Source organism: Mustelus asterias, chromosome 8 (genome assembly GCF_964213995.1).
Source record: "Mustelus asterias chromosome 8, sMusAst1.hap1.1, whole genome shotgun sequence".
In the NCBI taxonomy this organism is placed as follows: domain Eukaryota; kingdom Metazoa; phylum Chordata; class Chondrichthyes; order Carcharhiniformes; family Triakidae; genus Mustelus; species Mustelus asterias.
This window is the reverse complement of record NC_135808.1, coordinates 79,534,435-79,547,393: the sequence shown is the minus strand read 5'-3', so window position 1 is coordinate 79,547,393 and position 12,959 is coordinate 79,534,435. Positions and strand designations below refer to the sequence as shown.

Sequence of the window (12,959 nt, the reverse complement as noted above, 5' to 3'; positions counted from 1 at the left end):
ACCAGGCCTGGTTTACAAAATGTTTTTGTTCAGCTCTATTTGAATTTGGTCTCTGCAGCCCACGGGATTATTTAGTCTCTTCAGAGCTAATGAGGTGCAAATTTCTTCAATACTGCCAAATAGCCTCTTTTGTTTGGGGTCACATACATTGTTGCAGCCATTTTAAAAGGTCATTGTCCATTTTTAAAAAAATATTGGAAAATGTGTGAAATGGTTTTACCCCCATGACTATGCAAATCAAATCAATAAGAACTAGAGAATAGGCACAAAGTAATCGCAAAGGTTATGTTCCTATTGCTTTTCAACCACCTTTTGAGATGAACTGGTACTTTAATTGTACTGAGCCTTCTCAACCTACTGCATTTTATATTTTGAGTATCAAGGTTCAAAAAAGATGTATTGGCCTTGAATCAAGCACAGTACAGATTCACCAGAACAACATGAGGGTTTAAAAGATTGAAATGAGAAGCAATAAAATTGAATTCCCTTAAATTTAAAACTGGTGATCTCCATAGAGGTGTTTAAAATGATGAAGGCTTTCCACAGTGAATTCCAAAAAAGCCTCTCTTGTAAGACCAAGTGGTATAACGGGTTTAGAGCCAAACCATTTAAGAATGCAATAAAAGCACTTGCTCTCAGGAGTGAAGTGGAAAATCTGGAGGTCTCTCTCTAAGGGCAGCTGATGCTGAGTCAACTTGAAATTTAAAAAGATTTTATAAGGTCATTCGGGGATATGGAACAAAGCTGCTGAGGTGCTAATTAATAATTTAATTGAATGATGGAACATGTTCAAGGGATTGAGTAGCCTGCCTCTGTTCCTCTGTTAAGTGTGTGAATGAATGACACATCTTGGAAGTTCCCAAGCTCCATTATATAATCCAGTTGAATAACTGCATGGTTGGGAACAGCTGAGGTGTTAATTCATTTGTCCTGTTCATGCTGACATCTGCGTAGTGACGGTTCAAAGTTTGGAGGGAATCGAGGTCTGTGTTTGTGGTCACTAAAAGTTTCTTCAGTCCCACCCCTTTCATTATCAAATTGTTCATCTTTCACAGTATCTTAATTCTGATTTTGCCCTTTAATTTCACTCTCTTAGGTTTTAGGTCCATGTAGTGTTATATTGCACTTGCCAGTCTATTTAGATGACAGATAATGACTGCATTCACCTAAGCAAAAGTAACTTAACAGCATAATATCTATTTAAAGCCCAGTCAAATTTTAAATATCTCCTCCATGTTCCGTATATTAGATGACCCTTAGTATGTCAGTTTTGCCCCAAGTTCTCATCTCTGTTGCAAATTGAGCAACTGTTGATGTGTGCACAAGTGGGGGAGATTTATTACTTTGCACATAACATTTAGCCATTCACAGCAACATCAGTGGTCACTTTTTGTAGGTTAGGTTTTTCCACCTTTACATTGAGAAACAGTCACTTCCAAAAGATAGAAGTGAGATGTATTGTTTTGAAAAAGGGCAGCATCATAATTCAAAATCCTCCTAATAGCATTGTGGCAACACCATCACCATAAGGACAGCAGTGATTGATGAAGACTGATCATCACCTTCGTTGTGTTTTGATCCTTGACCAGGCCCCCAAGTTTCCATTCCAATGCCATTTGGGACCAATAACATTTTTTTTTTACAGTAGGTGAAGTTCAAGATTGAAGATGCTTGTTAAGAGAATAAAACCACAAGATTCCATGGATTTTGAACAAACAAAAATAACCTTTACTGTGCATGGTCAATATACAGTACTCTAACATTCAGGGTTAATATGAGGTGCATGTGAATTAACAGGCAAACTGTGGTCAAACACATCGCACTACAATAAATAGCAAATGCGACCAAGACTGACCCCACGGATTTCTCAGTAACTCACTCAGACGACAGTAAACAGTCAACCAATTTAGTTGATACTCCCTCGTGGGACTAAACTTTTCACTTTCAAAGATCAAGCTTCTGAATTACCTCAAAGCTGCTCAAACTGCCTCAATGACTGCACAACTCTCAGGGTTTTGATCTCGTCTCCTGGGGCACCGTTTCCTTGGATTTACAAGTTTGCACTTCAGTCTCTACTTGTGCAATTTTGCTCTTTAATAAGCGGCTAGCTTCACTGGGCTGGCATTGCCCCTGGATTTCACCAAGCTCCAATTCCCCCAGCTATGCTGAGCTATAAATAGGTCCCATGGCTATTCCTGAGCCCCAAATGCACAGAGCTATCAAACAGCTCTGGAACTTCTCCTGAGCTCTAACTGCACAGAACCGGTGAACAGCAACACTTGCTACCTGAAACCTGCTTGCAGCAGCATTTCGTTGTGGCCATTTGTATGCTGCAGAATACTGCCCCAGCAGACAGATACTCACTGCCCCAGCAAACACTGATACATTGGAAATGTGCAAACTTTCTTGAGCCCCACCTCTCTCAATGACGAAACCTTCCAGGGCACACTAAATGCCTTTTAAATTACTTGTAACCTAAATTCTCTGGGATGCATTTGTTTTCATGCAATTTGGACATGTTATCTCCAATTCTCTAGCTAAATCCATCTGCTATTCCATGACCTTGCCTTTTGAGTTCAATAGTTTTCAAGCTGCTTTAGTTGCATTTATTCTATTTTCTGTGGTTAAATTTTTAATCTTCTCATAACTAAAGATTACCTGAAAGTAGTATTACAAACCATGAACTAAATATTTATAACAGTAGGGCAGCTAGGCATGTGAAAAATTAATGGCCTTCCTAATCTTGCCCACATTGCAAGAGTTTACTGAAGTAGTTGCTCCAAAGCTGTTCAGCGGAACCATTTTCTGAATTACATTTCATTTTGTGCAATTAGTGTTTACACTTTTACAGTATTGTAAACAGTTGTACTATTTCTTCAACTATAGGAAGAACATTTGCAGGAGGTGCAAGATAGTGCAGGAACAGACACTGAAATGCAGATGCAGTCAGAGAATCTGGATTCGCAGGACTCTATCTCGCAGGCGAGTTAATTGTGTGTGTGCGCGCGCGCGTGTGTGCCGTCATCGTGGGTTTGTGAGCTAGAATGGGTCAGAGCTGGAGGATGCTGGCATTATACTCCATAATGCCAGCTAGTGAAGGGAAAAACCAGAACCAATGAAGGTGGGCAGAATTAGAGATGGGAGATTAATATGGTGTGGTGAGGTAACACTGTTGCAATCAACATACAAGTACATTTAAGAGAGTCTGGAAATTTGTTAGGGGATGTATAGGACAATGAGATGTGGGCATTTATTTCATAAAAATGTAATTTATGACAAAGTAGCAAATTGGGGCAAATGGCAACAAAATACAAATTAAAGTTTGTTATCGTTGGCGACACAAGTGGAATAAATTGGGGTTAAAATGTGTTGACCTAAATAAAGGTGTGGGTTAATGGAAGAACTTTCATAACAACGCTAAAGACCTGGGCGATAGCTGTCAGTTCGGAATTTAGACTTTGTTTGGGGAAAGTAATTAAACAAAGATCAACCTATTGTGGAGGAAATGAAAATAAATATCAAGATCATTGAGAGACTGGAGATGCAAGTCTGGTAGTGACCAGAAGGACCTCGGCTGTAAGATGTACGAGTAGCAACAGAGCGCAATTCATACCTTGTGGCAGACTAGGTCCAACAATGAGCCAACCATTTAACAAAAGAGATGGGAAAGAAGCATAGCAGCAGCAATACTAGTGCAACTAGATGGAAAGAAGTTGTTCAGAAGTTGTGTGGGACCCCATGCTACTCGACAAAAATCAGTAGGAGCTGAATACTTCAAGTTTTGGGTGAGTAATACAATGGAGCAGCTATTATCTTTTAGGAGGACATTTGGTTTCAGAAATGCTTTGCTATAGCACCATCTTGTGATGACTTGTAAGTATTTGTTTTAGAACTGACAAAGTTGAATTCACAACTTCAGGTGCCATAACGTTATGTGCACAACACCATGTCGTGAGAATGTTAATCATTCATTGTTCTTGTATAAATACCCAGATTATATTATCTTTATTCAGGATTTATTGCATACCCTGTAAATACTTCAATGTTTTACATACTCAATAGCTGTGAGAATCAATACTTAACAGATACTTAATACTTAATCAATACTTAACAGAGTTTAGAAATCGGGAGATAATGCTGCAGCTGTATAAGACCCTGGTCAGACCCCACCTGGAGTACTGTGCCCAGTTCTGGTCACCTCATTACAGAAAGGATGTGGAAGCCATAGAAAGGGTGCAGAGGAGATTTTCAAGGATGTTGCCTGGATTAGATGGCATGCCTTATGAGGATAGGTTGAGAGAGCTAGGTCTTTTCTCCTTGGAGAGGCGAAGGATGAGAGGTGACCTGATAGAGGTGTATAAGATGTTGAGAGGTATTGATAGAGTGGATTCTCGGAGGCTTTTACCCAGGGCTGGAATGGTTGCCACAAGAGGTCACAGGTTTAGGGTGCTGGGGAGTAGGTACAGAGGAGATGTTAGGGGTAAGTTTTTCACTCCGAGGGTGGTGGGTGTGTGGAATCGGCTGCCAGTAGTGGTGGTGGAGGCGGATTCGATAGGGTCTTTTAAGAGACTTTTGGATAAGTTAATGGAAGTTAGTAAGATAGAGGGTTATAGGTAAGCCTTGTACGTAGGGACATGTTCGGCGCAACTTGTGGGCCGAAGGGCCTGTTTGTGCTGTAGCTTTTGTATGTTCTAGATACAATCCAGACACTAGAGATATTGCCACTCCCTTTAAAAATTGCTTTTTCCCGTTTATTTGAGATGCAGTGGATTTTTTAATATCCAACTGAAGAAACTTCATAAAATGCAATTGTTTGCTGACGAAACAGTATAAATAGACCAAAATATCGTCTTGAAATGGTTAAGAAAATATTGTAAAAATAGGAACATTTAATGAATTAAATTCCATACAACCATAATTGGCAAATGAGGTATGGCATGAATTGCAGGGGTCATGTCTTGGAAATGTACTGCTCAAAGGATGTGAAGAGGGTCCACCGTTACTTGTGCTTTTCCTGCCCTCTCATTTCCATCACTATTTCTTATACTATCACAGCCTGACAGGACCATTTGAAGCTGCATTCCTCACTAAATGGGACAGGGTAGTGATGACCATGTCTGATGTCATGAAAAAATCCCAATCTGTTAAGGTGGCCCATGTTCGGTTGACAGTGAAATCTTGGATGAGAGAGAGATGGATCAGCAACTTGATGATCAATTCTTTGGAAAGCAAGAGATTAGGAAGTAAGGCCTACTTTCTGTACCTAGAAGGAACAAAAAGAAGAGGAACATATGACCATGCAATTTACTACAACAAGCTTTGTAATGCAGATATTGGTTCTTAAGACTGGCAGCTAGTAGGACGAAGCTGAATCGTGCATGTTTCATCTAGTGTTTGTTCCCATGCCAGATGGGAGCATTATAGGAAAAGTTAAATATTGTCCTGTCCAATTGCATGTGTTCTGCATATTACACCTACTTCGCCATTTTGCATTGCTCTAATCTCCTCCTTCATTGCAAGGAGATTGGAATACAAGAATAAGAGAGCCTACCTGCATTTGTGCAAAGCTTTGATGAGATCACCCTTGGAGTATTGTGTGCCTTTTCCCAGGAAGGATTTGGAGGCAATGCTGTGAAGTTTCACTGGAATGATTCCTCCTCTGAAAGTGTTCTACAATAAGGGGCGGAGTCAATTGGGCCTATATACTTTGGATAGCTGATCTCACTGAAAAGATTCTGGAGGGTCTTGATAGGATCAAGATTTAAGATCATTTGAGATGAGCTGAGGAGGAATTTCTTCATTTGGAAAAACCCCCTAGGGCTTTGGATGTTCCTTCATTTCATGTATTTGAGGTTGATGTCGATAGAGTTTTGATCTTCCAGGAAGCTGGAGGATATGAAGATGGAGCAGGAAAGTGGCATTAAAGCAGAAGACCAACCATGATTGAATCGAATGATGGACCAAACTGGAAGAGTCATGTGATCTACTGTTCCTACTTACATCGTGCCCTCTGGGATGTTTCAGTGTTGTCAGTTAGAAAATTAGGAAAGTGCTTGTGAGAGTTTTGGTCTGGCCTGTTGAGTGTGGGATGGCTTAGCTCTATCAATGGGATTGCTTGGCACTCTACAGCAGGCTACTGTGTGCATGCAGCCCTGCTTTGCAGCTTTGCCAGTTTGGCAGCTCTGTTTTAGATACACGTGGTTTTATGGTAATGTTACAATGAGGAATATTTCAGACCATGAGTATACAGCTTGTGGTTGAATGCAAGTCTGGTGCTGATGGCATAGTGCCTCATTAATGTCCACTATTAGCTGCAAGATCTATTTTGAAACAATCCAGTTTAGCACGTTGGTGCTGTCATGAATGTGGCAGAAGGTTCAAAGCCATCAGAAGTTCAAAAAGTATTTCACAGTATGTGAATTCCAATAATGAGATTAGCAGTTGTAGACAGTCCAAAATACATACATCGTCCTGCTAATAGACGATTGCGCCATTTGGGAAGGCATACATAATTGTATTGTATCATAGTCCTGATCTTTATAAGACCATAAGACCATAAGACATAGGAGCGGAAGTAAGGCCATTCGGCCCATCGAGTCCACTCCACCATTCAATCATGGTTGATTTCAACTCCATTTACCCGCTCTCTCCCCATAGCCCTTAATTCCTCGAGAAATCAAGAATTTATCAATTTCTGTCTTGAAGACGCTCAACGTCTCGGCCTCCACAGCCCTCTGTGGCAATGAATTCCACAGACCCACCACTCTCTGGCTGAAGAAATTTCTCCTCATCTCTGTTCTAAAGTGACTCCCTTTTATTCTAAGGCTGTGCCCCCGCGTCCTAGTCTCCCCTGTTAATGGAAACAACTTCCCTACGTCCATCCTATCTAAGCCGTTCATTATCTTGTAAGTTTCTATCAGATCTCCCCTCAACCTCCTAAACTCCAATGAATATAATCCCACGATCCTCAGACGTTCATCGTATGTCAGGCCTACCATTCCTGGGATCATCCGTGTGAATCTCCGCTGGACCCGCTCCAGTGCCAGTATGTCCTTCCTGAGGTGTGGGGCCCAAAATTGCTCACAGTACTCCAAATGGGGCCTAACCAGTGCTTTATAAAGCCTCAGAAGTACATCCCTGCTTTTGTATTCCAAGCCTCTTGAGATAAATGACAGCATTACATTTGCTTTCTTAATTACGGACTCAACCTGCAAGTTTACCTTTAGAGAATCCTGGACTAGGACTCCCAAGTCCCTTTGCACTTTAGCATTATGAATTTTGTCACCGTTTAGAAAATAGTCCATGCCTCTATTCTTTTTTCCAAAGTGTACGACTACAACTGGGCTGGTTACTATTCTCACTGAATTTTTCACGTGGCTGCTTACACCATTCCTGTAGACAAAACTATACATGAGCACAAACCGATGTTTCCAAGTTGGATAACATCAATCGGATTTGTGGCAGTGGTGTCACATTAATACAATGGGCGTGTTCAGTGTGAAAATAGAACTTCATTTCCACAAAGACTGCACTGATGGATTGAAGGTGAGGCCAAGTAGGGGTTTTTTTTATATTGAAGGTCTGGTTTGGCAAATTTGTCCTTCAGGACTCTACCAACTTGGCCAGTAGTGATGCTACTGAGTTACTCTGTGAATGACATTGATTGCAGTTCCCCCCCCCACCCAGAAGTAATTCTGTGCCAGATGGTTTTATTCGAAGTGGCAGATCCTATCAATTGCATGGATAACGGCCCAATGTCCCAGATTATGGAGTGAACAATTGAGGTTGAAGGTTCATTGTGATCTATTTGTAGCAAAGTACTGATATTCTTCAGACTTGCTGCAGCTTCAGTACAACTTCTTGAGATTATGACAACTCAGCTACTACTTGATCCTGTTATGTTTTGAAATTGAGAATGAATTGCAGAATGGCCAGCCGATGGAAATTGCTGACTTAGGGACTGAACAAAAGTTGTGAGCAACTTTGGGAGAAGCAGCATGGCTTTTTGGAGGAAAGTTAAAGCAGGTATTCAATGCCCAGGAGACTTAGCTGAGGCTAGCAGAGATGGGAGCAAGGTCAGAGAGGGGGAAACATATATTTTTCATAATGCACCCAGATGTGTTTGTTAAAAGCAACAGTAGTGAAGGTGTGGAGAATGAAATGTCTCTCCTCAAAACGAACAGAAGTCCAGCCAGCCAGAGACAGATGTGGGGAGGATAACAAACAGCTGGAGGTTTCGAGCAGAAACAGTTTTAAAAGTATAAAAATTAAAAATCATACCAAATTGTAAAACACTAAAATAAAAATGTGGACTTGTAAAAAAAAACGTTCACAACTTAATTGTATGGAAACCAAGATGTCATCCAGTGTGAGAAACTATTGAGATTTGGCATCTGCTGTACACCTCAATAACACCATGTGGTAGCAAGTTTTACATTCTCCCAATCCAGAGTGGAATTTAGAGATTTGCCATTATAAAGCCTTAAGTGTAATAAAGGTGACAGTGGAAATTGAGCACTTGTTGATCAAGACTGCACATGTAACATTTTAACAAGATGCTTCCACCAATGAAATTTCTCTAGCTCTGCACATAACCAACCGATTGTAATCTGTGATACCTTTGTAGGTGGTCATTGAAGATTATCCCCCTTCGCAACTGATGGAAGACAATGAAGAGACATCTCATTCTTTGGATTTGGTTCCTCAACCACCTGAACACCAGCAGAATACCCAGTCATCACAAAATTCTCAGACACAAACTGAATATATTATAATCGAGAGTGATGAAGATGCAGAAAATGAAGAGGACCAAGAGCAGGTAAAAGTTCTGAAGATGGAATCCAAATCGTGCTTAACCTATGAACGATAACGGTGAAAACTGAGCAGAATATTGCTGAATTGTAGATAATTTGGTGAAAGACTGCATGTTTGGAAAATACAGCACTGAACAGGCCATTCAGTCTGTGCCAGTGTTTGTGCTCCATTTGAACCTCCTCCCATCCTCCTTTCACAAGTGTAATTCCCTATTCCCTACTCCCTTCCTCCCTGTTACCTTGCTTCCCCTTAAATGTAAATGCCTTCACGACTCACTGTAGTAGCAAATTCTATGTTCTCAGCTACTCGTCAATTTTTAAAAAAAGATTTTTCCTGCATTGCATTCCCTATTTGATTTGGTGGTTGTCTTGGCATCTCGTTTTGCTTCCCTTAGTGGGATGGAAAGACTAATGTCTATTCTAACATAATTTTAAAGGCCTTTGTCAAATCAACCACCAGCCTTCTCTTTTTTTCAAGAGAAAAGAGACTCAACCTGGTCATCACCTGATGGGTATAAACCTCAGTTCTGACATTGTGCTTAAATATTTTTTGTTATCTCTCCAGGCCCCTCCAGCTGTTCTGGCAATCAGAACTTGGAACCTTGGAGAGATTCAATTATTTTTCTCCTTCCTGTGTTAATCTAGCTGGCCTACAATGGATTGAACACTTAGCAACTCTTTAAATTTAGGTTTAATGTTAGTTAACTGGTAGACTTCTGGCCACTACTCCCATCCCAACCTACTAATACGTGTAATTTTTCTCCTGTTGTCTCTTTGGATTATTTTGGAATGCGTAGATGTAATCTACCTGGACTAGGGTCTTCTCATGAGGTTTTTAGTTTATTTAATATTTCTCATTGTGCTTTAAATATGGCTGTATAATTTCTAGCAATATCTTCGAATATGCCCACCTTATCTGTTTCCCTATTAAATACTGAAGCAAATAACATAAGAATTATGGTATGTTGCTTAATTTTAATGAATTATTGTGTGGAATTTACCTATTTTAATATGTATGTGTCCCAAATCACTTTACAACCAATTAGGTACTTTTGAAGTGTTACCATTGTAGAGAATATGGGTGGCAGCAGTCATCACCCAGGATCCCTGCAAGTGATAATCAAATAAATAACTAGATCATCGATTTCAGTGTTATCTCAACACCAAAAAGCATTTGCAGAAGTAAGGCCAAGAATGCTCATTTGGAAGGATAAGCTTTCTTAATTCAACTTCGCTGAAATTAGAGTCATAAATGTTGGCAGCTGATTGAAATCCTGAAGTGAGAAATTGATGTGACCCTGCCTGATTGGTCATCTAATTCTGCTCCTATGTTGGATGATTGTTTCTCTGTAAAAGAGTGCAACATCCCCTTCCAATTGTATCTGGAATTAAGAATCTACCGATGACTATGAAACCATTGTTGTTTGTCAGAAAAACCCATCTGATTCACGAATGCCCTTTTAGGGAAGGAAATCTGCTGTCCTTACCTGGTCTGGCCTACATGTGACTCCAGAGTCACAACTATGCGATTGACTTTCAACTGCCATTGGGCAACTAGGAATGGGCAATTTATGCTGGTCAGCCAGCAACGCCCATGTCCTAATGAATTAATTTTTAAAAATATTGCCACCACCTAACTAATGTTTTGTTTGAGTCAAGACAGCTGCATGTGAAAATTTTGCAGAAAAGGAAGTTTAAGAGCAGAATATCATGAAAGAAGCTTATTTTGGAAATGTATATTTTTGCCTTCCAGAGGTGCAAACTTGAGGTTCTGACCCCATTAACTGTTTTTCGATCCTTCTAGGAGGAATATGATGAGGATGATGATACTGGAATTGAAGATGGTGACGATAGTAATGGGGCTAGTCCTGATGGTGAAGATAATTATGATGGTGGTGATGCAGAGGTATGTAAAAATTGAGGTTGGAAAATCCTTTGAGACTCTGGAATATAGCTATGGGTGAAGTGAGCTAAAATGGAGTGATTTATTTTCATTGAAGGTGCCTCTTCCAGAAACTTCTTTAAAAATAAATGATTTCCTTGTATCCAATAATGAAACCATTAATGAAATTGGATGAATACCGATTGAGGTTGTATGCATGATTTTAATGAGTCTGCGCCAAGTATTCGGACGTCAACATACCGGATTCCAGTTATTGTTTGCATTGTATGCAATGCTGTTCACTGTGATGGGTACAGGGTTAGGTCATTTCACTCTTGGGCATGTTCAGCCATTGATCTGTACCTTGTATTTACTGGTTCATGCTCCATATGTTTGACGTCCAAAAAAATTATCAATCTCATGCCATGAAAATTGACCCAGCATCCACAGTCTAGGTTGAGGGTGGAGTTCCACTTTTTCAAGATCCATTGTGTGGAAATAATAGTTCCTTATTACCTCACTCCAGAGGAAATTGTTTCTTTTACTCTCTCCCGTTGAATTCCTTTATCATTATCTTCTAAACCAGGGTTATTAATACAAGTCAGGTTTATGCAACCTGCCCATCATCATTTGACCCTTTAATTCCTGATTTCTCTCTGGTTAATCTGTGCTGTATCCCCTTCAAGGACAATGTAATTTTCCTGAAATTTAGTGATTAAAGCTAAATATTGTCTTCCAGATGGGCTGTCATCAAGTCTCTGCAACAGGAGCATCACTTGAGTTCCACTTGATATAACTATCAGCATTCCATTAGCCTTTTTGATTTTATTTGGTATCTATTCAGTAACTTCTAGTGATTTATGTAGCTGAATAACCAAATCTTTTTGATAACTCCATACCATGTGTTCTCAGCATTAAGTAAATTGAGCGGCATATCTTGGAGTTGAGGTGATGACCCCAGACAACTTCATGTTTAACTCTGGCAAAGTTGTTCACACTCTTTCAGTATCGTTGCCCCTTTAACTTCCCGGTGTCTCTACAATTTGCTATGCGCCTTAATTTGTATCATAAATTTGAATATGCAGCTCTCTCCCTTCATTTAAGTCATCTTTATAAACAGTATCAGATGCCTTCTGATTAGCTACCAAAAACTGAAGCCCAGTGATTATTTAGCAAGTAGTGACTCTTCTCCTTTTATAGGTTGTGTAAATGGGAGATCTTTTGGGTGAAAGTGACATCTGAGGTTGTAAAGTTGGAACGTTTAACCTTTCTGTCAATTTTGGTCATCCAATACCTAAGCTGAGTCGTCTGCTGTCAATTATTGACCAGTCGGCTGTGGCTCATTACTGGGCATTTTATGTTTGACCTGTGGCAGAAACTGGTATTTTAGACTTGACCAGTTAGTATCTCATCCAATAACCACAGGCCAGTATCCAAACTATTAAATTAGTCCTATCTACACAAGTTGTGGGCAGATGATCAATGATTTGTGGTGATAGGTAGCAACCTGCTATCTAAGCTTTTGGACTTTATGCTCCCTATGGGCAAAAAGTAGTGTGCCACATTTAAGGACAGGTCATTTACTTGTAAGAAGTTCAGCAACTTTTATCAGGAAAAAGTATGTATTTTGAACTCTTCCTATCTGTAAATTTGTCACTGCAGTGACAAATGAGTTTAATCATAAATTTGCATAGTGCTTTTTAAAGTAATTAGTTTAATATGCTCCTTCGTTTTGGCTCTAACTTTTTATTGCCATTATTAAAATCACCTGTGTTTGAGTAATGAGAGGTGGAATTAGTGACTGCTTAAATTTTGAACTTAAGGAACCTGTGACATTGATAATCAATTGCATCTTTTTCTTCACTTTTCACAGGGTGCAGATGGGACAGAGCCTAGCACAGATAATGAGCAAAGTGGCAGCACTGGTAAGGAAGGAGAAAGTACCCAAATGCCAGAAGACAATTGTAAGTATTAGTAAATTCCTTGCATTTAAACAACAGAAAAGATGAATAGTTATCAATTTAATTGGGGTTAAAATTGCACGCTGTAATTTTGGTAATAAATGCCTTTGTGAAGTTCCTTTCTTGCCTATTTTACAAATTTTACTAACTTACAGAAATGTGGATTGGTTTTGTTGTCATATCAGACAGCAGAGTTTGATATATACTGTAAATATTTCTGGGTGGCGTTTCAGATCCTTTGTCTTCATATGTTGCAGTATTCTGTATTCCAATATCCATGAAGGTCAGCATAAGGTTTGTCTA

General features: G+C 39.7%; 1 protein-coding gene across 2 annotated transcripts in view; it reads left to right on the top strand.

The window, feature by feature from the left end:
- tprb (translocated promoter region b, nuclear basket protein) overlaps nucleotides 1-12,959 on the top strand; it is a 107,674-nt gene that overhangs the window by 79,116 nt on the left and 15,599 nt on the right. For both annotated transcript variants that reach the window (XM_078218317.1, XM_078218316.1), the window contains exons 39-42: nucleotides 2,887-2,982; nucleotides 8,627-8,818; nucleotides 10,618-10,719; nucleotides 12,569-12,659. In XM_078218317.1, the coding sequence (XP_078074443.1) occupies nucleotides 2,887-2,982; nucleotides 8,627-8,818; nucleotides 10,618-10,719; nucleotides 12,569-12,659 (481 nt within the window). The remainder of the gene's footprint in view (nucleotides 1-2,886; nucleotides 2,983-8,626; nucleotides 8,819-10,617; nucleotides 10,720-12,568; nucleotides 12,660-12,959) is intronic.